Below are 25,145 nucleotides of genomic sequence, written 5' to 3' on the forward strand. Positions count from 1 at the left end.
AAAGACATCATACTTACACAAAAACTAATTTGGAGACAACATGAATGAATGCCTGCTGTCACCCATGAATGACAAGCAAAAATAGAGTTGGAGTCAGAGTAGAAAGTTGTGCATACTCTAAGGGTTCAGTACTAAACCTTGAACTCTAGAAAGGCATATTGAGAGAGTATTTTGTTTTTCAGATGTTTGGTTTCACCAAAATTAGAGGGATCTTTCCAGCTCATGGCACTAAACTGTTGAAAAAAATTAACCGTGGGCATCACCTGGTCTTTTGCAAAATGTGCTAATTCAGGTTCATTTCAAGGCAATGGTTTAATCCAGTGACTCTTCCATTAGTAAAGATCACCAAGCACAGCTGCCTGGGCTAGAAGACATAGTAACTTCTGGATGTAGGAGAAGAAAGAAAAATCTTCCTTTCTGAAGGGCTGTACGTTGCAAAGCTTCATAAAATAGAGATGGTCAGTCAGAGATTTTATCTCTGTATAGTTAATGAAGTCTTGGCTCTGTCTCCTAAAGCAAAAAGATCTTGGCCAGCTCAAGGGGCTGAATGTAGGGCTTCCATTTCACAAAGTAAGGCTAAAAAGAACCATTATAATCTAATTTGATTTCCTGGGTAATACAGGTTTATCCATACCCTTTGTTCCTGTCCATGCTGATAGGTATTAGCAGATGATTCTGATGAAAGCAGTACAAGGTTAAGTGGCACAGTAGTACACAAAAAAACTATGCTGATTTGTAGCCACAGATAAATATCAAAGAAATGGAGTCAAAGCAGTAATGACCCTGATAAATTTAATGAGCTTTTCATACCAGGCCCATAAGTAGTACTCCTCAAGTAGCAGTGGTCAGTAGGTAGAAGGTGCATACGTGTACTGTATGGTGTGGAGAGAAATGGTGCCACCTATTAGTTATAGGACGGAAAATTATGGTATATCAGCCCCAAACTATCCCAGGAAGCAGCCATATCACTAACACGGAATACATTATAGCAAATACATTATGGTAAATTTATTTGCAAAGGGAAAAAACAGGCCAAGTCATCAAGGATGTCAACATTCTGTATTTGCTAGATCCAGGAGTGAAGCACAAACCAGGAATCCTTAAGGCGACATGTAAGTCGCACGCCTGTCTGCCACTGCCACAGGTGTTCTGCTGCAAATTATGCATACTACAGATTATAAAAAAAATTAACCTTAGTAGTCATTAACAATTTTTGTTACTGCCAAGGAAACGCTGTGCTGCACGAGTCTTTTTCTTCCATCAGTATCACAAGTACAAAAGCGCAAATGAGGCAAATCTGAGTTGAAACACACATTAATGGGGAATCACCATTTACTGAAAAAGAAGGAAACATCCTTTTCCAAACCCAGTCATGGACTGTGATGAAACAAAAGCCTTCAGATCCTTTCTGGCTTTGAGGTAAAAGTCTTTGCCCCCTGCTTTCTCCAAATCATTCTCCACATTGAACTTTGCTTTGCTGAATCTTGTGTTCTCCTGGAGGAGCAGATCATAGCTCACTCATTGGAGACAACAGAGTACTAACGACAGTTTTGGAATAAGAAAATTGGCGTTACTGACAAACTTGCAAAAAAGAGCAGAACAGTGGAAAACACCTGTGCTTAGTGACTGTGCCAGTTCTGGCCACTAGTGGTTTAAACAGAGAGGCTTGTGTGTATATTTGACATTATCCTTCAGCAAAGGATGTCCGACTGGCATGGGTATTTTGCACCACTTGGGGCCCCTCCTCCAGATGGGCTTTGCAGATCTGACAGACCAGCGGGTCAGATACCTGTCAAAACAACACAACCGCATTTCAGTTTGAGACTGATCACTGAGAAAGGGTTCCAGCTGACGCAGGACCAGGCACTGTAGTCTTTGCCTCCCCACATGCCTGTTTATTAAAGGAGTAACCGTGAGAGAAGGGACTATTGGAAAGGCATTTATATTTGTTTTGGAACTTCTAAGCTGCTCCTCTGTACTCAGCACAAAACAAATCAGGTGTAGTCTCCAGGCTGCTGGCAAGTTGTCCACCTGTAGCTAAACTGGAGTGCCCAATCCCTTCATTGCAACTAAATCCAAGACTGAATGCATCCAGCCTCTATAGGAGGTGCTATTTCAACAGCTGGCCTCAGTAAGGTAAACTAATTACAAAGGCTGAACTCTGTGAAAAATAAAGCCTCTAAAGAGGGATTTGTTTACTTTCAGAGGATAATCAGTTACTTTTTCTGCATGGGATGGGTTTCTGGCCTAGTCTTGTATTTTCATATGTCCCAATTTGCTTTAGCATTCTCTGTACAATACTACTGCAGCTTGCTGGTGCAGGAAGTCAGAACCTACAATGTACGAGGTACTAGAATGGAATTATCATCACAACCACAAATCTCTGTGAAAAGCAATGTCCAGCAAATATCCTCTGCTTTTGACCATTTGAAGTTTTAGGTTTGGCTTTGCAAACAGGCAGGGGATTTTAGATCTAGAATCAGTTACTGGAAATCTTACGCTGTGGCTGGGTGGCCTGGAGTTTTGTTAGGCTTTAAATCTTTTGCTACCAGTAAAGAGGGGAATAGAGGTCCTTAGAGAAAGAGGAGTCTTTTCAGACAATAAAGATTCAAAGTAAAACCCTAGCATAATCTGCACAAACAGTGCTCCAACAAATTAGAATTTGGAACAGACTGATAAACTTTGTCCAGCGATGTTTGCATGCCTCTGTTGAGCAATCCCATGGTCTTAATGTAACCTCAATCAGTCATCCTCTCCCCAAACAGCTTTGTTACCTTTTATTTGCATATTGCAAATCTGAGATATTAAGAACTTTGGACAGAGACCACGTAATGCATTTGTTTGAAGGCATTTGGCACATTCCTGAGAACTACAAAGAAAGCTTGCTATGCCAGGCAGCTACAGGCTGTATAATATCAGCCCATTTTCCTAGCACTCTTCCTCAGCAATCCCAAAGAACAGACTGAAAAATAAATCGCATTTGCAAGTTCCTGCCTCTGAAATGAAGCCACTTCCAAAATGCTTTGCTTTTTCTTTGAGAAGTTTATGACAGTTAAAACACCTAGAAGCAACAGGAGGATGAATTTCAGAGATGGTGTAGAGCAAGATCCAGCCACTTGTTCTATGCATGCATTAAATTAGTCCCTTTTGACCTTTAATATTATGCTAGTGCATTAGTGGAATCCCTTCCACAACATCAGAACAGGAAGTAGGAAAGACTCTCCTGTCTCTAATTTCACATGCAAAAGGAGATCAGAGAGCCCAAACACAGGTCCCCAGTTTGGAATCTGGCAAAGAACTATGGAAAGGCAGCTCCTTTGGGAGAAATAGAGGTATCTGATGGGCACATGGGGTCAGGTTCTTTTCACATTCCCCTTGCTGCAGGATGAGGTCTATAGCACAAGTTTTGATACTGCTGCACTTGGAGTGGAGGAAAAAATCCCAAATTGTTTTAATGCATCAGTGTGCCAAGTGCAGTTCTGATCATGTGTCCACATGCTTACGGGAAAGTGCTCCCTTGATAATAAATGATTTCACTGGGGGAGAAGTGAATGTGTGAATGTGAGATACACATCAACACTGTGTGCAGGTTTAGAGAGACAGTGGCTTTTTAAGAAATCCCTGTTTCTATGTGGGGGGTGGAAGTGCACACCCCAATTCTGCATAGGAAGGAGGATTTAGTAATGGCCTGATTTTAAAGCTTTTGTTATTTCTCTTTTGAGCAGGTCTAATCCAACCCTCTGGTCCAGGCTTTTGGCTTCCTTTGGGGACTGCAGGCTGCGGCTTTTCATTGTTAGCTGAAACAGACATTTGGATGCTTTCCCTTCCTGGAGCACATTTGCTTTTAGCGCTTTTAATACTTGCTTTGTCCCAAACTCAAACTTGTCCTATTTTGTTTGCTGCCTTTTTTTTTTCCTTTACCTTGATTCAGCAGTGGCAAAAGGCTGATGGCTGAGAGCAGTCAGTCTACAAAGTTCCTTTTCCTCTTTGACTAAGCCCAGTTCCTACTGTTTCACAGACTGACTTTTTTCTTCCTGACAGTAAAAACAACCCACGAAACTCACATATGAGAGCTTCAAAGACCAGCACACAGGACTTTTCTGCAAACTCTGTTGTCCATGTAAGGTAGCATACCCCTTTTTCTAGCCAAGTCACCCAGCTTCCCATTGTATCCAACCACAAGCTTTGTCTTGGGAGTTTTTACAATAACCTACACACACTGGCAGATGGTCTGAATTTTCTCAACCAGCAGAGGGTTGTCAGGACAGAGCCTCCATGTGGATGCCAAGTACAGCTGGTCCAGTCTCCTATCCTGTTATCTCAGCATGCAGAGCTCTCACTCTGGACAAAGGGGGACAGAACTGCCAATCTTGGGGACTGGCAACTCACCTTGGGGCTCTGCATGCCCCTGGAAGTACAGTAGGATCCTGGTCAACAACCAGAATCCCTAGGCTCCAGCTGCACAAATCAGTAGTTTGGATAAAGCATGATGGGAATCCTGGTGGGATTTCCCTGATGGGAAAAGGCAAGATACAGACAGGATGGAAACAACTGTGGTTAGTTACCTGCAGTCATGGCAATAGCCTAAAATCTCCGTGGCATGTGGAAGTCTCTTTCCATGGATTTTACTCAGTGAACAGGAGGGCCCCAAAGCCTTCCCAGTCAGAGGCTGCCACATAACACCTAGAAGCAGGTGCACAGGGCTTCCATGTGCTGGGTACAGGAAACGACCTACCCATGGGGCAACTGCAGTCCTGCACGCAGCCCGAGCAAAGGCCATGTTGGTGCAGTTCAAGGCTGAACTTCTGAACCCTCACTGAACTCTTTCAATCTGGCTTTTGTTTGGATTAAGAGCAGAAGGCAGAGGGCTACAGACTGCAGGAAGCACTCGATCAAAGTGCTGGCAAGGCTGCGTCCTCCCTGCCACATCCCTTCCCATGACATCTCTTGGCTTTGCTCACCTGCAGCCACTCTGGCTCTTTGCTTTTGAATCCACAGGCTATGCACAGCACAGTTTCCATGCAGATGAGAGAAACCACATGCTGCTGGAGTGAAATGCTGATAGCAGTGAAACCAGATTCTGCTCCCAGGGACAAGAGGTGTCCACAGAGCCTGAGAACTTTGTAATTCATGAGGAGTTCATACGGAACCTGCCTCTTTCCTAACACATAGCAACTTCTTCAGTTCAGGTGACAGAGGAGGGACTGACTTGGATATTATCTGTGCCAAGTTCTGTTCTTCCAGTAGGAAGCTGGAAATGTAGTGGCAGCTGAGCACTCATAATCAAGTACTCCATAATCTACAGCACCTGTTGCTGACACAGCCCAGACTCAGGGACTCTGTGACATCCCTTAGTCCTTTTGGAAAAGGAACAAACTTCACAGTGTTGTGCTTTAACCAATATTTTGGACCTGCCAGAAGAAAATGAGTGCTACATTAGGAGAGCACCTAGATGCTGGCCTGAACTCAGTGACTGTTCTGGATAGAGTGTTAGTCCACGCTAGCCATGCGACAACTTCCACGCTGGAAAGAAAACTGCTGAGCTATTCAGGTTTCCATTCCTGAAAGCAAGGATAGAAGTTTGACCTGCAGCTGTACTTGACTGTTTCCCAAATGATTCTGGTGTGTGGTGGCCTGCGCACACATGGATCTGGAATACGAGAACAGTCTGTCACTCTGCACAGTGTTGGTGCAATCCCTGAGAACTTGCTTGGCCTCATGGGCTAGTGAAAATATTTTGTTTCTGTAGCACTTCACTGGAACATGCCAGGCTGGAGCACTAATGGATGCAGAAATAACAGCAGGAAGTTATGAAAAGGAGAATTCAGGCTGAGGATGAAGGAACAATCCTTGGCTGCAAGACAATTTTGCTTGTGGACTCATCCCTTGGAAGCAGCAAAAGCCCCAGACTGGGCCAAACATGAGAAAACAAACCATAGGGAGTAATTCTGCATTGACATGGGGTGAACTTCATTGGTTTTCCATGTCCAAGTTCTGCAGGCAAATGATACAGAAGAGAGGGGAAGATGGTACACTCGAGAGTTTATGGATGATATAAGTACTCCAATGGCTCTATTTCTTCAAAAGCACCCATAGCTAGTAAAGCAGTCAAGTGATAACATCCATGAGCTATCACTGTCATTAAATAAATCAGGCAGAAAGCAAAAAGACAAAGAACTAAAGTCCAAGTCCCTACCCCAACTGCAGGGGGTAGGGGAGAGACCTGTGGAACACTCCCCAGTTGAATACTGATCACAAGGTGTTCTCACACATCTCCCACCACCCAAGGACCACACAACTTGGCTCAAACTGGCATTTCACTTTCATGTTACACCTTTTGCAGTTCCCAATCTCTTCCTCGACGTTAAATTACATCCTGGATGGGTGAGCTCATACTGAGCTAGACAGCTGGATGATCAAGAACAAGGCAGGACCTGCAGGCCACTACTTCCCAAAGCATTCTGCTCTTCCTCTTGCACTCCAGCAGCAGAAACAGGATCAGGAGATGGGGTGGGTTAGAGGGAGGCCAGCTGCTAAGTGACCCAGTGCAAAGCAGGGAAATTCTTACCTCTCTGCAGAGAACTCTGGGGCATGTAGGAGGGAATGTCCAAAGTTCATACAATGGAGACAATAAAACCACTTCAGAAAATAGAGCGGGGATTCTGCTTTTTGGAAAACATCATTGAGTAAGGACCAGAAGAATGCCTTCTGGAAAGGCAGAGCAGGCAGAGGCATTCTGCATAATAAATCCACACTTCACACCACCAGATCAACAGCAGGGCAGCACCCCTGACCTTTTGGCAAACTGTCTTGTTTTACCATAGTTCCATACGGTGGCATGTTAAATCTCAGTCTCAGCTAGGTGATACACCTAGCGCACACCACACACTTTGTATTCAAAGCAGGCTCACTTTAAACAGGGTGACCATGACAATAAGCCAAGATAGCCACAAGTGCAGCCAAGGAAAAGCTGAGGAGCAGCTTTTCTGGTGCTCTCAAAAGTACACATTAACACAGCTCCTCAGCCCTTCTTTATGTACTTCCTTGGCACCTTTGCCCAGGAGCTAGAGCTCCTCCCATGCAGCTGGCCTGTACGTCATCTCAGGGGCCAAGAGCAGAAACAAAGCAGTTTTTCATCAGGCTGGTTTTGTCCCTCTTTCAGCAGCAGATGAAGCTGCTCTCAAAAATACGGACACAAGCCTGGAAGATGCCTGGCCAAAGGGAGCATCAACCAGAACTTTGCAAGACTGGAGAGAAATGAAAGGGATTGCTCATCCAAATGAAGTAATCTGCCAGACTTCTGCCAGGCAGGGGTTGCTGCTCTGAGTCTATAGAACATCCACAGAGCCTACATGCAGGAAGTGAATGCTCAGGTCTATATTATGATAGGGGTACTGGGCTCTGACTCCCACTTTGTTACACTCCCCACAATGAATCTCCTTCAGTCTCAGGTGGTGTGAGTAGAATTAGTCCCTAAATTTATCTTAGGTGTTCATTTTGGTCCTGTCATTCCAGCAGCTGATAGTGTAGTCTAATGTCAAGAACTCTACCATCTGCAAATCATTCTTCAGCTCAATGTAAGATTTTCTGTCCCCAGATGGTAGGAATTCTCATAGAAGTATGTGGGGTAACATCTGGAGTGGACAGTGACTTCTCAGAAGTCCCTCTTAAAAAAGTGAAAGATTTCTCAATTCAGAGTGAAGTGTTAGACAACACACTGCTTACAGGGGGGCAATGAGAGGAATTTCAGGGCAGAAGGGGTGAGCATACAAAAGTACAGATGAGACTGAGAGAAATGCTGTCCCACAGCAGAGCAAATCTTATTGTCATAGCATTGAGACAAACTCAGTACACCTCTATGGTGCTCTGTCTATTCTTTTCATCTTGGACCTTCCTATTTTAGAACAGTGTAGCAGGAACTGTGTCTTCTGTATGCTAATGATTTTTCCATGTGCAATGCAAGCTCCTGATGGCAAGGGTAAGTGCAGATTAGAGAGGGGGAGAGACAGCAGGAACAGAGGACATCTGACTGGGAATGGACTAAGTTCTCAGTATACTGGATACTACTAGCCCACCTGTAAGAACTATCCGTCTCAGTTTGCAGCCCGGACACAAGTTTGTCTCTGTTTCTGTTCGCTGGCTTGTCTCCACGACTACCTTCTTTTGACCAAGGAGGACCAGACTGCTACAGGGCCAAGCAAGTGACGCCTTTCTCACCTTTGCAAGCACCAGTACACAGCAAAGCTGTGCCAGGATCCCTGGTTCCTTCACAGATTAGGTTAAGGGTCCCTCAAGCAGCTGGTGGCAATTCTACAATTGGTGGCAATGCTCCAGCATCTACAACATGGGCCCTTCAGTCTGCTCCTGAAATGTGGCTGGTGAGGGTTATTTTGGAGGGGATGGGGTGCATAACAGCGTATTTCAACACCACACTCAGAGTAGACCCACAGGTGGAGCATGGAAAAAGCCATCACTGCAGGCAGAGCTGGAGAGCACAAGGGCTGCTTAAACCAATGTTAGGGAATGTACATTACCTGTGTTCCTGTCCTGGAAGAGCTTTAATAAGGGGCCCAGGCATATTATGGGACACCTCAGTTTTGCCCATTGGCATTCCCAGGGCTACAGCAGCAGCACAAAAAGGCACTCTTACCTCTCATTTAAGCAGGGAAGTGAAGACAACTAGAGCAGCCAATACTGTGATCTCAAGAAGAGCTGAAGCTCGGAGATTTAGAAAATACCTCACTTAACTGTGCAATGTACTGCCTGCTATGACTGGCTCTCTGTACATCCTGTTTATCCCTTCATGGATAGACACTTAAACACCCAGCAGACACAAACAGTGGAATGACAAGCTAATTTAGGTGCCCTGATATTATACCAGACAGGATTAGAGGATGACCTGGTCACATTCTCGTGGTACTAAACAAGGCCACTTTTTCCACTCAGAAGTCCCAGCCCAGTTCTGCCCCGTCCTCCCCTGCTGGCTGACTTGCATTTCACAGCACCACTGGTTGAATGCTTCCCAAGTTACTTTGGACTTATAGAAAGCTTTAGAAACAAGTACAAAGGCAGAGACAACATAAGCTTGGACACGTCATTTATGTGGGAAACATTTGATAAGAGCTCCAGCTTCATTCCCAAAATAAGTACTGGCTGAATGTCTTCAGCATGTGGGTACCCTTCAGGCTAGAGGAAGGAAGCAATTTATATCTCCTGCCTTATGTGGTGCCAGCTACTGTTTCAGAGAGCAATGTGGGAAGCATAGGTGGGGGTATGCACAGTCAAAACTCTCACAGAACCGCAATGGCCAAGATTTCACAAAGCTCCAACACACAGGGCTTTCCCCTTCCAGCAGGCTGAGAAGACAATCTTGTGAGGGACCAAGGGAGCACTCCCCAAGTACCCCTGCAGTATATCCTGGCTCTGGGATTCACTTATTTAGTTCCAGCCCCACCACCAAAACTTTCAATCTGATTTCTTGATCCCATTGTCTTATCTCCATCCAGACCCCAAAGCCTGCCTATTTCAATGCTGTTCCATCTCCTCAGCAACAGCTCTGCTCTCTTCTTCTAAACTCTGCTTCTACCCTGCTTGCTACATTCCCTTGATGTAAGGAAAAAAAACAAGGGTGGTGTAGGGAGGGACTAACATTGCAATATGGAGAGCTTGGATATTAATCTCCAATTCAAATATCTTAATTTTAGAGGTATAGCATACCTACTTGCATGTAGAACATATCCAGAGGTATCTGGTTTTTGTTCTCACTGAAAGTCTATGAAACAATTTATAAGAGTCGAGGCATTAGATCTGGTGTGATTCCAGCAAGATTCAGGATTTACCATTTCTGTCTCAACCTGCTATGCAGGGTTGCTATGTGAGTGCTAACTAGATAATGTGCTTCACCCCACAGCTGCTAGACACACACAGCTACTGAAGAATCCCAAAGACTTGTAAGACACAGGAAAGAAGTTTTCAGAGTTGAGGTATCTGATGGTTACAAGGCTGCATCAAATGTAGAGTCCTCTAATTTGATCCTCACTGATATCCAGTGTGCAGCCTGCCAGTATCCATGGGACATTTCCAAGAGCTTGCCTCAAATCTCTACTGCAGAGAGCCAGACCTGAAATGCAGGAGTCTCTGGCTACCGCCATCCCTGCAGCCTAAGCTCTCCCAGCAACAGCCCCATGGCCTCTGGTAACCCCACAGCTTGCTAATGCGAGGTTCATAAACTGCTCTGACATCCCCATGGAAACAGAGTGTGAGGTCATAAACAAGGGATTAGCACCTCCCAGTGCCCAGCAGAGCAGGCGGCCGTAGGCTTTCCCTTTGCCCACCAGAGGCCAGGGGCCATTCAGGCTGGGGAGGGGGAAGAGAGCCTGTTGCACAGGAAGGGCAGGTGGAGGGCAAATCGCTGACTGGGGGAAACGGGGATGGCACAGAGGGGAACAAGGCTTGTGATGGGCCCTTGCTGGCTGCTTAGACCCCCCACTTGCTGCTGGGATTCCTGGGCACCCTCCTGCTGTTGAGGGCCAGGCACCGAAAGGCTAAGAGAGAAGGGACTGCTCAGCCTGGAGAAAAGAAGGCTCAGGGAGGTCTTACCAATGTTTACAAATATCTGAAAGGAAGGAGTAAAGAAGCTGGCTCTGTCTTCCTCCCAGTGGTGCTCAGTGACAGGACAAGAGGCAATGGTCACAAATTGAAACACAAGAAATTCTGTCTGAACGTAAGAAAACACTGTCTTACCGTGAGGGTGGTTCTCTGGAACAAGATGGCCAGAGAAACTGTGGAAGGTCCATATTTGGAGATATTCAAAACCTAACTGAACATCGTCCTGGGTAACCTGCTCTAGGTGACTCTGCTTGAGCAGGTCACTTGAACAATATGATCTCCAGAGGGCCCTTCCAACCTCAACTACTCTGTGATGCTGTGACTCCATCTCTGCAGCATCCTCCTGTGACTGAGTGTTAGTTACGAGGAGGCGAGTGCAGCTGAGGAAGGAAGGGCAGACTCTTAACGTGGCAGTTTTAATCCTGTGTGGATAAATGGTTCGAAAGAGATGTAGTTTGTCCTTAAAAGACTGACAAGAGATAATTGTGACAGACCTTCCTTCTCTGAAATGCTATGAGTACTCTTTATGACCTCTGTTGCCTGAGGCAGGTTTTACCCAGTTATGAGGAACCGCTTTTCCTCTTCCAACGTATTACTGGGGAAAAAAAAAAAAAAACAAGACATGTGGAAAGACAAGACTATTCACCTGTTGAGCTTGGGTTTCTTGGGAATATGCCCTTCAGGAAGTGGAGGCCTATGGTTTGGCAACAAACCTGAAACAGAAAAAGAAAGGCATGAGAATATTTTGCAGTGCCTCCTTGCCTCTACAGCTTCCAGAAGTTACGTTACACCTTGTAAGCCAGACAACCCAGATCCCTACACTGGGACAACACAGCAAAAACTCAAGTACAGTAGAAAGGGTATTTTATCTTTAGTCATTGCTGAACCTGCACTTCAGCCGAAGAGAAGCTAGGAGGTTCTGCTGGGTATAGAGAGGAAATACACACCAAAGATACAGCCACTTGGGTTCACTGAAGAGGCTTTAAGGGAGGACATAGGGCACTGATGTCCAATCAGATTCCATCTCTGTGATGAAAAATCTGACTATTAAAATTCTCAGTCCATTTAACCTGGATGCAACTCAGGTACCAGGCATAAAGATCAGCACACTACTCTGACTGTCTCAACCTGTGTCCCACTCCCAGCTTAAAGCAAAAAAGTCTTCACATGCCAGATGGTAGGTAGGTGCATGTTAGTAATGGCGTAGGTCAAGCTTACACTCAATCGAGTGCTTTCAGGAGCTGGTATTTAATCTTTAGTTACTTGAGACTGAGCCACTTCCCAGATCTTTATGCAACAGTAGACTCATCTACAGGAATAAATGTCTGCTGCCAAGGCAGGAGCCAAGACATATAGAAAGCAGTACAAGTAGTCTCTGGTCCATTTATCCTGTCCCAGCACTTGGACCATAATGAGTTTGTTGGGTGACTGGACAATTGACATCTCACTGAGCTATACCAATTAGGTGGGAGACGCCTCTCAAGGGGTTCTATGGGTACCCCACAGTAAGGGGCTGTTTCAGGAGGAGGCTAGGTACCTGCACGGTGAGCCATCTGCACACAGACAGCAATCTTCTTGTGCTCCTCCAAACAGAGGCCTGTGATCCTTCGGGGCAGCATCCCTCCATCAGAACGGATAAACTGACTCAGCAGCAAGACATCCTGAGAGCGAGAGAGGTGCAAAACCATCAATGCTACAGCTACTTTAACTGCAGTGATTCTTAGGTGTTGGGCTGCCCCTCGTGCTGCGTACATAACTCAAAACAAAGCAGAACAAAGCAATGATTCCTTCCTGTGCATTTTGGCTGCTGCCTGACAAGTGGCTTTTTCTTGCTGTCACTCTGCCTGCCAGCTTAGCTCAATAAGGTCACTCAGATGGTCTGAGTCTTCCCCTGACTTCACTAGTGTAAACACATGATGTCAGTTGCAATCTCTGCTACTTCACTGTTGCTTGCTCCAAGATTCTAGCTAAGATAATGTGTCCTAGGTACTCAGGCACAGTTACACAAGACCTACAGATGGATAGTGTTTACACAACTCAAAATGCCATCACAGCTGCTATCCTAAAGGTCACAGATATGTTAGATCACCTCTGGCCCCCTCCTTGTTCCCTCAGTGCAGGATTGTTCTCTGCTATCTACTCCTGAAACTTTTATTCAGTTTCCCATGGTGGAGCTTCCCTCATGTCTCTCTGGAGGGGTGGAGAGCAGGGAAATGGTCCAAGATCTTGCACGAAGAAGCTTTTTGTAAGAAAAGAACATGTGCTGATGAGAACGACCTAATAGGATAAATTGCTGCCTTCAGTCCTTCGACTGTGTCTGTATGAGGTGGGGCTGTTAGAGCCATGCTGGATGGATGGAGCACTCAGAGCACACCGAGGGTTTGTCTGTGATTCAAGAATCATTTAGATTACACTGCTGTTGACCTTTCCAATTAAGAACTCTAGAAGTGTTAAAACACTTTTAATGAAAACAAAATTAAAGGGATCTTTAGGATTAGACAGTATCATAGAGCTGGGATGATAGATTTTTAAACACAGCAGAAAGAGCTGTTGCATGAGTGTCCCATTAACTTTACACAGTACAACAGCCCAGTATTTAGATATGCGCTCTCCATTCGCACACAGCACCATGGCAAATGTATCCCTCAGGCCAATATAGGCAGGTCCTCTTGACATGCTGACATCATCATAAGTTGGCCCAAAGGGCCTCTGGAAACTCTGTGCTTGTTTTTTACCCCCCATCTGTTGATAGACTTGTTACTTGAGTTTACTTCACCACCACTGTTTTGAACATGTTCATAGTTGAGGTAGCCAGACCATGTGGAGGCTGCCTGCAGGCTGGAAGGAACCTGCCAGCAAGCACCCTGACAGAGCGAGAATTCAAACCAGGTATGTCAGCACTTTACAACCCTACCCGTTCTAGGGCAGGAGGCAAGAACAAAGAGTGCTTGTTGCATTTCACATTGTGTGACCCTGACTGACTGTTGTTCAGATTTGCAGACCTGCTCCCATCCCCCTTTCTTTGCTCTTTTACAAAAAGCTCCCTGGAGCATTCCTAGCTTCATTTACTGCCCTTGCAAAAGCAAACAATCACAAGTGGATATAAAATGAATATTCATCTACCACCACTGCACAAGACCAGCTCAGCATTGAAGTGGGCTACTGGAATTCAGTATGGCTTTCTGGTATGACATCATCTGTCAGAATCAGTCATTACAAGCGCTGCAGTCAAAATTTAGAGGTTTTTTGTTTGTTTTGGGTTTTTGTGATTTGTTTTTGTCCTTCCCCCTTCCCACCTTCAATCCCACCCTCACTAATATCATCATGACACACAATTTCCCTCTTCCTTTTCTAGCTTCCTTTCTACCTCCACTTGGCTGCAATAAACGTGTTCAGACTGATTTTCAGATCCAGTTCCTTTGAAAACGCAGCAGGTTAGGCAACTTCTTGCTGATAGAAAATGACTTAACCACCATACAGAGTGGTGATGTATCCAAAGAACAAGAAAAGCACAGCTGAGCAACTAGCAGCAAGCTCCTGAGATGCCCTCTATGATTAAAAAGGAAGCAAAGTGTCCTCAGCCCAGCTAACACATGGCCTTGCCAAAGAGAATAGTAACCAGGGGACCAGTTGGTGCCAGCTGCGTTGGTGGAAACTGGATGGAGGCCAGCCAAGCAGTCCAAGGGCATTGACTTTCGGCCACTCCTGAAATGCACTGGATTGGATTCAGAAAACTAGAGCAAGACTCCATCCCCCTTTTTCCCCTTCTGTAGCCATCCAGTTCTCTGAATCACCAACAGCTCAATTTGCCTTTTAGCACAAGCATATCACTTCCCTAAGCGAAGGGGGGGATGTTCAGCTCCATGTACCCAGAAAGAGAGAAACTTTCTACACTTTTCTGCTACCCTACTGCATTACTCTGTGGGGAAGAGGAAAAAGGGAGCTGTCGGCAAGTTCTATTCCAGTCTTCGCAGCCGTGAAAGCCTAAGTAGGCCACAGGCTCTTCTGAAGGGTGTGTGTGGTCCAAGTGATTTTTCATATTACCACCACACCTCATGGAGTCACAAGCTTGTTATCAAGTGTTTCCATTCAAAGGGGGAGGTGAGAAGCAAAGGGCGATAGTCTTTTTCTCCCTGTGGAAAAAAAAATAATCAGGAAATCCATCCTCTGTTATCATTTCTGACCAACAGCGTCACCAATTGACCAACACCCTTGTGTGGCAGTCATTTCTTAACTGAAATCATCTATGTCCGAGCTGCTGCACCTCCAACTTACACTGTCTGGCTTAAAATGCTGCGCAATCAACAGAAGGTTTGTCCATTTCTGAAGATCCCCACAGCTAACAGGCCAGGTGCCTCTCCCAGAGTATTCGCACAGATGAATCTTACCACAGGGAGAAAGCAGACAGGTACAGCCAACTTTGAGGCAGCTGTGGAGGGAAGCTAACAAGTATGTGAAGCGGTCAAAGAAAAAAAATATGTCTGGCAAGTTCTCATGGTGCCGTCATGTTCCATGAAATTCACATTTTGTGCTAGCGAACAGCCAAGCCTGTAACCACAGATTTGCTTTAATCACTGGACAGCTCCCACAAGGCTGGGCCCAGATTCCCACCCCTGTAATCTGCAGTATTTGATGAAAACAACTTGGATTGAATTAATCTAGGGCTAATAGGCAAAGCTTGCAGTTTGGTTTCCCCTAATTGCTGCCAAAGCAAGATGATATATTTACTGCTTACTCAGACTATGGATGAAATGGATAAGGGGGAAAATGAAAAACAAGTTTAGCCTTCACCTCTAAAAGGGCTGGATAAACTTGCTACACAAAACACTATATACAGCACCTTCTTGTGAATGGTTTGCAACTAAAATCCAGAAGCATCTCTGCTTTTTAATATCTGCAGATATTAAATTGAAAATTTAATCCTGAAAATCAGGATCCTTGACTGGTTACATGCGAGTCATTAAAACCTTCATTTACTGCAAAGAGTTCCATCTGTGTAGCCAAATTACTACTGGGCTGTCTCAGCCAAGTCTGCCAGCCATTATTTTCAGTTATACAAGAGTCTAGTTTTTCCTTTCTCCCTTACTTCTGTGAGCTGTGCACCATTCTCCAGGAACTTTGTAACAGGACTGCATGTTTCAATCTGGTTGCATCCTGGCAGTGACCAAAATAATTTTTTATCTCCAATGCATATGGGAAAAAAAAATATCAGCTGAGATCTGTTTCAATGAACAGACACACACAGACCACAAACTGTGGGAATTTATACCTTAGGCTCTGTTATCCTGAGCCTCGGCAGAGACTAACAACTGAACTGGCAAAGACAACTGCAGCCCTCCACACCACAGCTGAGGCAGGTTGGAATCATGACCTGCTAGTGCTCACAATGCCTGTTCAGTTGATTAATAACTTTGGAGACATTGGTCCCCCAGTCCTCTGACAGCCAAAGTAACTCATTATGCTGCTACTTTACACTGTGCTAGTTGCACATGACAAAAGGGAAGTCCTATGAGGTCATATTACTCAGCTCCCTCAGGGGCTAATGCAACACTTCCCTTTTCATAGTACCTCATTCAGTCTAATTACAAGCATCCCAAGCAAAAAAGCTCACACTTTCCCTTCTGTGCAACTGACTGGTCTCAGTTTATCAATCTCAAAGGAACCACTGTGATCCATCTATTCTGATCTCTTACCAAGCACAGATTATAGGTTATGCTGTATGAACTAGGCTATATCTTTAACAAAAATAGCTGTTGTCAATTTACAGCCTTTTAGGACAATTAACCACCAGTGAGTAAACTGTGCCACTGTTTAATTACTCACAGAGTTAAATGCTTGCGCTTTATTATTTAAGCATGTCAAGATTCTGCTACTTATCACTGCTGCAGCCAAGAAAAATAGCAGAGAATGCTTTTGTGCAGAAAGGGAGACTTTATTCACCTTAACATTTAAGAGCCTGAAAATCCATGACTGGTACAAAGCATTCAAACATATAAGGGACTTACTCAAGCAGAAGAGGTGGTGTACTCCAGAACTGAAATTTCTCCTAGTTCTCATCAGCCCCACAAAGGAATGCTTCTAAATACTGAGGTGAGAACCTTCTATAATTCTGAAATACCAGTTCACACTGCCCTCTTTAGCTTATTGTCCAGGTTCTCTGCTCTACAGCAGGAGTACTGGATATATATATATGCAAGATGGATATGCATTCAAAAGCTACATGACAGTGAGGACTGACATGTTCCTATAGTTTGTCTCTTGGGATGACAATTTCTAAGAACGATCTCAGCAATGATTCTCAAGACTCTGGCTGCAGGATCTCTCCTCACATTTGGTTTGCCCTTGCCTCCATACTGACTAATAGAAATCAGGTTTTAAGAATCAAACTGAAGTGTGAAAGACAACTTGTAATCTTAGCTCACTCTACAAACACACCTAAGACTCATGCTTGACATAGTCTGTTGGGACCAACAGCCTACTTCTAATCCTGGAAGTCAGGCTCCACAGCATCACATTGTCTAAAACTGCTTCTTTGGATCTTGATAGCACTGTTATCTCTACTTGCAACAGAGTCTTCTACCACAGACAACAGCAGAAAGTGAGCCTACATATTAATTTCCAAGATTTAATCCACTCCCATGGCTCGTTTAATCCCTGAGCATCAGTTTATAGTTTCTCTGGAGCTGTTAATGTGTGACTCACAGAATGCTTTCTGCGAATCTGTAGAACTACCCAGTTTAAAAATACTATTGACTCCTTGCATTTAAGAGTCACATAAAGCCATATTAACCTTTAAGAAAGTATTTTCCAGTGTAAGTAATTGGTCTGTTTTGATCACAACACTATTCAGTAACCACAAAGAAAAGAGTTGCAAGAAATCACTGTATTCAAACATGGGCAACACATACCAAACATGATCTGGTTATGTAGTACGTTCCATACCTTAGTGGTATTTGTCATTTCTCCTAATATATTATCATCTGCAAATTCATTGTATTTTTAACTTTCCCAGACTGTTGGGAAACCAGACCAGAGAACACTAAATACGTCCCTCCCCCAACTTATTTTACTGTTTAATATTGCATACAGCCCGAGTCAAAATCACAGACAATGCTCATAGCCTAGACAATTTCTGCAATACAGGCTTTAATAGACACTGAACTGGTATTTTGTTTACATCTCACATCTGTTGTTTCACCTGCCTGGAGTAATTGCAAGTATTTAATCTGGCACTATTTCTGTATTCATGTTCTTCATAATTAATGAGTCATAATTAGTCCTATCCAACAGGTCATTTGTTTTTACTCCTAGCTGATACCATTTTGACTTGGAATTTGCAACGTTTGATTTATCAAGTAGTAATCATCAGCATCATTCTCCTTCCTCTCTCAACTACTCATTATTTCACCTGCTACTTTCAAACCATTTGGTGATGCGTTATGATTTTTTCATGCTTTAAGAAAATCCTGCAAGTGAAGTAATATAATTGTTAGCTAATTCCCTTACCATCCTGGGGCTACGTGCAATCCAGACCTGCTGGTCTGTACCTAATTAAATGCTTAAGTTATTTCTGTACCTGTTTTTTCCCTGTTGTTTTACATTTGCAAGATTGCCATTACTACCTAGATATTAAAACATGATTTTTCTTTTTTGTGTGTGTGTGCTAGGACTGCATGCAAGCAGCTTAGCCATTCTGCAGCAAACGCAGCTTTCAGTCCCCTTCTCTCATTAATGGACTTTCTTTCTCACAAAGATTTATTTTGCTCCAGAAGCATTTGTATCTCTCTCGCCCTAATCCTACTGACATTAACTTATTCTGAGTTTTCTGTTGTCTTATCTTAGTAACAGCATGTTCCTGTCTGGTCGTCATCTCTTCTAATTCCAATACTAGGTTTTTAGCTTGCAAGGGGGCACTTGGTCCTCTTCTAAACTCTGTGTTTGAATGACCTCTTGTAAAGTTATATTCTGCATCTTCCATCTCACACTTCCTATTCTAAGGTGTTTTTGACTGTTGTGCTTTTGTTTTAAAGCAGTGCAGGATTTCCCTCCCATATTCTACATTTAGTGTTAGTAATTCTCTCAAGAGTTAATAAACTTCATTAGCATTTCCAGCACCAAGCTTGAATCAAACCTATTTTTTCTGTTGCAAGGGATGTAAACATGTACGCTCTCCTTCAAACCCATCAAGAGTTTTAAAAGTTATATAAAACTGTTATTACCTTAGTCAACAATAACCCAACAAGAAATTGTAGTGCTCGAAGACATATAACTGATCTAGTCAAGTCTTTGGCCTCTCTGGAGTTAGAACAGGCCTGACTGAGTTGACCAAATGTTGCATTCCAGTTTTGATTCTCCTGGAAGTGCAATGCTGAAAGGCAGCTGGGCACAAAAGAGATACGTGGCCGCCTCAGATCAGACGGCCATGTGTATAACTCCAAACCTCCTATTTGATATGAGCTCATCCTTCTTTTTCCCCAGGAACACCATCAGCCAAGGCAAACAATTACTATGTAGGAAGCTCTTGTTACACCCAAGAGAAGCAGAGATGGAGTTAACGTTTTACTACACTCAGCAAAAGATGAGAGGGGCAGGTCTTGCAGTACATAGATCTGACGTCAGTATTTATCTAGCTATGAGGATGGGGGAACTCTCCTTCATTAAACTTACCACATAATCGTACTTATGCTTCAGGTTCCAGCGACAGATGGGACACTGGCCAGAGGGGTTGGGAGGAGTTGGTGTTTCAGTATCCTCTATAATTCTCCCTTCAATCTAGGAAACAATTCAAAGGATATAATGATCAAGCATAGTTTAGACTTCTACCTGCACCTGTGACCTGAGGAATGCTTTTCCTCAAGTCTACAACATGTTGACCAGCACTGCGCAGATGTAAGGGGAACGGCATCTGCATTATTCAACTTGCTTATATAAGGATATACCAAGCACTCTGGATATACACAGACTATGGGGAAAAGAACAAATCCAAGGGGCATAGAGAACCATTTAGTAAATTCTTGTCTATGTTTTAGTAAACTAGTTCACGGTCAGTGTGAAGTTCTCATATTTGCCTGAATTCCATCTATTGCAGTACTCCTTTGAGCCACTATGCCTTGAAATTGTAGTGGTCCTTTAACAAACTTTTTTCTGGGAGTACAAGAACGCCACAGACTAGCAGAAGCATGTTGTGGACCAAAACATGCAGGGGCTTGCTAGACTATAAATCACTAACAGGGAAAATTCTGAGCCAAAGTTCAAAGTTAAATTTAAGAAAGGACTCTTAGGAGGTGGATGCGTGTGGTTTTTGTGGTGTTTTGTGTTTTTTTTTTAAACACACCAATATTTTATCCAGTTTAATTCCCTGAAAAATTCCTTTTAATAATCTTTTCTATAACACTACAAAGTGGTGACATCTAACACTCAAGTTTCCTCAAAAGTAATGCGTAAAGAGATGCAGAAGGTGTGTACGGGAAGAAATTGAGAAATATGTTTTCTAACTGTAGACGTTAGGAATATAAAGTCTGTCTGTGCACTTATCTTTTTTTTGGGGACTTAGGAATAGAAGCAAGAGCTATCTCGAACTGCAGCTGAATGGACAGAAAAGGACAATAAAACTATGCCATTTTTTCCTCCAAAATATTTTGGAAATTTCCTCTGGTCAAATTAATATTAAAACCAGTTTTTGAACACCAACTGACAGCCTCAAATAGCACAAGCATGAGAGAGTTTAAAAAGAAATCCTGGGTAGAATGCAATGTTACTTTTAAGAAAAAAAGCTGACTGATTTAGACTGAACCATCAGGTTCTGTGCCTGAAAACCTGGGAAGAGAAAAGCATGACATTTTCTGTAAGTGTGCATGGGACACTGGCATCCAGCCAAACTGTCAGAACTATTTTAGACCATGGATGTGTCTTTCTTGTCTAGTGATAACAAAAAGGAAACAGGTAAGTAATTTGTACTTCAAGCTTCTCAGTACCTCAAAAATAGAGAATACTGTAAACTTTTAAGTAAGATTCCTCCGCCCAACAAGCAGAACAGCCAATTTTAACAAAAAAAAAAAAGAACTCTATAAATATAACATATAGGCTGGTATCTAACTTTCTATTAATTGGTAAAGTTATTTTCTGGGAAGCCAATGTATGCAGTCTTGATTCTTGCCAGTCTGGCTTCAGGCTGTACTTTGACTGTAATTCCCTCTTGGAAATTAATAAAGATTCAGAATGCTGCGTCAATATCAATTTTTCTTGAGATAAACTTCAGTGTACAGTTTTTGGCAATTACTCCCCAACTACTGAGGGCTTTCATAATGTTAACCCACTCAGTTCTCCAACAGAAGAATAACGCAGAGGGAATACAGGGGCTCTACATTCTTAGTATGCTGATGAAATCACGATTTCTCTGGGATTTGTTCATCTAGTTCCTGTCAAACGCTTCCTTCAATACTGATAAAAGCAAGGACGCATACAAAGATGGATTCAGAAAAGACTGACAAGAGTTAGTAGGAGAAACGGAGCAACCAGAGGATATGCTGAGAAACATATCAGCCCTTTAGTTTGTGAATTTATACCATTTGTTACAAGATTTTCCTCATCTAGGGGCACCGACAGATCCTAGATTGATGCTACAATATTATACAGTAGAAATATCCAGATGTCCCTTATTTTTCTACAATGGGCCAGGAAGAATTATTTTTCTGAAGGGCTCTGCTGCTGCAATGCATACCTTTTCTTTTACTTCAAGCCTCAGTTAATGTATTAGGATTACATCCCCTTTGAAACTGGCTGAGTGCAAAGTTCAGCAATCCACTGTGTGTGTTGTATTGGTGTGCACACTCCCGCCTTGTTTTGGTTAAAACAGCTTCAGGGCATGCTTGCAAGCTCTTCTCTTCAGGTCTCTAGGCAAAGATTAGTAGTCTGGCACTTGAAGACATGAGAATTTCTGTCGTACCTATTGTCACACCTTAAACTTATTTTTGTTGACAGTCTTGGAGATCTTGCTAACTGCCATATTCTATTTGATATTATATATCTAAAATATATAACCTGCTCCATTCAGGTTTCAAACATGACAGTGTCCACCAATACAAATATGACAAGATGGAATCTCAGACTTTCAAAAGCATGAACAACTAGGTTTTATCTGTTTCAAGTCTGTCCCCTCATTATTTATGTATATATAGATTAGCATTTAGTACACTGTCTTCTAGCTATTCCCAAATAATTCCTGCTCCACTCTCCTCATTGTGTCTACACATGTCAAAATATCTGTGCTGCCTGTCTCTAGCCAAAGCATAGATTGCTACTGGCATATGTAATGTGAGCAGAATAATGCAATCTCCTTTGCCCCCTGCTCCCAATAATTTCAATGCTTCTTCAAAAAAATGACGGTTCTCTTGATAAAGTGCAACAGATCAGATGGTGTTAATTACGTAAAATTTTAATTCTACTGCTTTAGTCTTTTTCCTTCCTGTCTTAAGCCATAGCTGAAAAGATGCTCTTCTTTTTCAGTTATCTCAAACTTGTTTTATTTTCAAAAGCAGTTTTCCTTTAGTATTTAAGATCTTCCTTTGATGACACCCCTTTCACTGAAAGCTTTTTCTTACCAAATGCATTACAAGATGCAAACTTTGTATCACCTGCAGTCACTATGACACACAGAGTGATTAACAAACACAAGACAGATCAAAGGCAAGTGATGTGAGTGGCACGCAGCTGGCACAGAGCCATCCTGTGATGCCACATCATGTTGATGGCCCAGGGCAAAGCAACGAAGCCATTGGGCAAGCCTCCTTTGCACCTGCCTATGCTCAAGACAACTCCAAGTGTCACTACTTTAAGAAACAAATGCATCTGGAGAACTACCTCTTGTGTTTTGGGACCCAAATGCCTCTGGTCAGGGCTTCCAACTTTACCAGAAGTGTGGCAAGGGGTTTGGTGCTCATGAGTGGCTCAGACTGGAAGCACTCGTTACCATCAACAGGGTGATGAACCTGACCTTTGGCAGCCAAACTCTCCATCCGGTTTACCTACACTCACAACACATTCCTACTTGGGCTTTGCCTTCCCTTCACTCCTGGGATGTCTTTCAGGAAGAAAGGCGACCCTTTTGCTCGTTTTTTTTCCTTTAGGGCGGGGGGTGGGGGGAGTGGGGGTGGGGAGGCAGACGCGGACAGACACACACCACGGGAGACTGAAGGAGGGAGAAATGACAGCAAGGGTAGGTACTGAGGAAAAGTGGTGCAGGGACTTACTGTGGTCGTGTTGCCTTCAGTCACCTCCACGACTGCAAAGAGAGATGGGGGGACAAAATGAGACTCATTCAGCCTGTAAGAAACAGTACTTTTCGGGGGGAGAGGGTGAATTACAGCAAACGCAATCATCTCTCCCGACCGCGGTGAGGCAACGGGGCGCGGGGCATCCCCCGGACTCACCCTCCCGGAGGGCTCGGGCCGGCGGCGAGGCCCAAGCATTGCCGAAGAGCCCGGTAAACAACCGCCTCAAGCCCGCGCGCAGCAGGCTGGGCGCTGCCATCTTGCTGTCGCTACCGTCACTACCGCTTCCGCCGGCGGGAAGGCGGGCTCTGCCGCCGCCATTTTGATGCGCGTCTCTCCCCCGCCCCTGTCACCTGAGGGGAAGGAGGAGGCGGGAGGCCGTTATTACCCTGACCGGCATCTGCCCCCCCGCCCCCCCCCCCCGCCTAGGTTTTCCTTATTTTTTCCTTTGTTTGTCTGTTTGTTTTAAGCTTTGTTGTTGTTGGGGTTTTTTTAACTTGTATCAGCTTGGGGTGGAGGTGAATGTAGAGGTAGTGCTGGCTTCGTGTTATGGAGACCTGAGCTACACTCCTGACAGCTCCTGAGTCACTCCTGGCTCTCCAGTGAAAGGAAGAGCGAGGGGTGGTTTAGCTTAAACTGAGGTGGAGAGGGTCCTCTGTTTGGATGAGCTCTGGGGGGACATTAGGGATGTTTCAGGCCAGCTGTGGGGTGCAGGGAAGGGGCTTTTTTCAAATCTGCCTGTTTCACATCTGTATCTGCCAGGGATGCTGAGGTCAGTGCATGTTCGTGCACTGGCTCATGTAATGCATGTAATGGTAAATATTTGAAGCATCATATTGCCAGGCTGTAAAGTTACTCTTGTAACCGATCCTGTTTAGATGCTTTCAATTTTTGTTTTAATATTACTTGCCTTTGGCAGGTCTTGGGCAACTTGTAGGCTGCTAAGAGATCACTTTTCCCATTGTCTTTCTTAGCATGCCTCATCTCTTAGCTTATTCCACCTGCTGTTGGTGGATGGTAGCCTGGAGGTGCCAGTTGATGGGGTGTGTCAGATAGCTGGGACTTCAGACACCAACAGACCATTCATTTTAGATGGTAATGCTGTATCTTCATGAAGAGCATACTTAAGGTTGAGTTGAACTGGATGTGATAGTGAAGGTCATTCATGGGATGTCCCCAAGTGCTTGTTTGCTTTTTCTTCGTTGTCTCAACTCTTTTAAAAAAATATGCAGGAAGCAAAACTAGTGGAGTGAGACAAAAATCCCTTGGAAGTCATGTGCATTGATGGACATTCATGCTGTTCTATTCCGTCAGTGGTCAACAGTGCTCATGCAAGATGTTCTGTACATTTTTCTGAGTTTCTAGAAAAAAATGTGGTGTAAATACAAATTGTGACATAAATATGAAATTCAATGTAAAATAAAATTTGGTCTTCCTGTCTCAGGAGGCCTTCCACCTCCTTTCTCCTGCATGTTACACTTGCTTCTTGTTATAGTCCAGTTTGCAAATATCTCTCCATGGCAGATCTAAGGACTCAACACTGTGACTTTCCAAAGAGGTGGGAATGAGGGCAGGCTCTTGTGCTCCATGCCAATCAATGAAAACAGGGCCATCCCAGTTTTTCGGAGAACAAATTGAGTAAGAATGCTTGCCAGAAGAGATCCTTTCCTCTCTCGCCGAATTATGCTATATAATGATCTCTAGAAGCAGGGCGATCTTTAGCTTGTCCAAAAGATTAAACATAAGAGCCAAACAAAATATTTGCTGCTATCCAGTCTAGGGATAACTTCCTTATGAGGAGGAGGAACAGTGGTGTAGTGATGTCATGTTTTTGTGAGTGTGGGGTTTTTTTCTTTTTCCCTTTATATAGAGAGTTTTATCCTAGTGAAAGGAGTTTGGCTGTAACAGCCTGACAGGAGCGTTTATTCAATGGCTTAAATTAAATGCAATTTCTTCTGCTGGCTTCCTTGCCTCTTGTGATGGGGAAAACTAAAGGGGTGACTCTCTTCATGGGCTAGAAACAAACAGTTGGTAAGCACAGTGCTGGCTCACCATGGTAAAGATATGTAGACAGAGGGTTAGGGGCTGTTCGAGAGTTTCTGCATGTCATAGGACTTTTGATGAAGATACTTAAGCAGCACTATGGCTTTTGGTCAGACAGAAAGAGGCCAGCAACATGGTGATAATTCAGATACAGTAAGTACTCTGCTCACCTTGCCTTCAAACAAACGCTGTCTCTAAAGGCATTTAAGTGACACATAACTTAAT

At 43.8% G+C, this 25,145-nt stretch overlaps 1 protein-coding gene across 1 annotated transcript; it reads right to left on the bottom strand.

Moving 5' to 3' along the window:
* Window positions 1-1,040: 1,040 nt before the first annotated feature.
* Window positions 1,041-23,193, bottom strand: MRPS18A (mitochondrial ribosomal protein S18A). The gene is made up of 6 exons (XM_064445954.1): window positions 23,037-23,193; window positions 22,857-22,888; window positions 19,276-19,380; window positions 12,146-12,269; window positions 11,255-11,321; window positions 1,041-1,789 (listed from the first exon to the last, which is right to left on the bottom strand). The coding sequence occupies exons 1-6, from the start codon at window positions 23,134-23,136 to the stop codon at window positions 1,645-1,647; spliced, it is 573 nt and encodes a 190-aa protein (XP_064302024.1). The 5' UTR covers window positions 23,137-23,193; the 3' UTR covers window positions 1,041-1,644.
* Between the last annotated feature and the right edge of the window lie 1,952 nt (window positions 23,194-25,145).

This window comes from Phalacrocorax carbo, chromosome 3 (assembly GCF_963921805.1).
Source record: "Phalacrocorax carbo chromosome 3, bPhaCar2.1, whole genome shotgun sequence".
In the NCBI taxonomy this organism is placed as follows: Eukaryota; Metazoa; Chordata; class Aves; order Suliformes; family Phalacrocoracidae; genus Phalacrocorax; species Phalacrocorax carbo.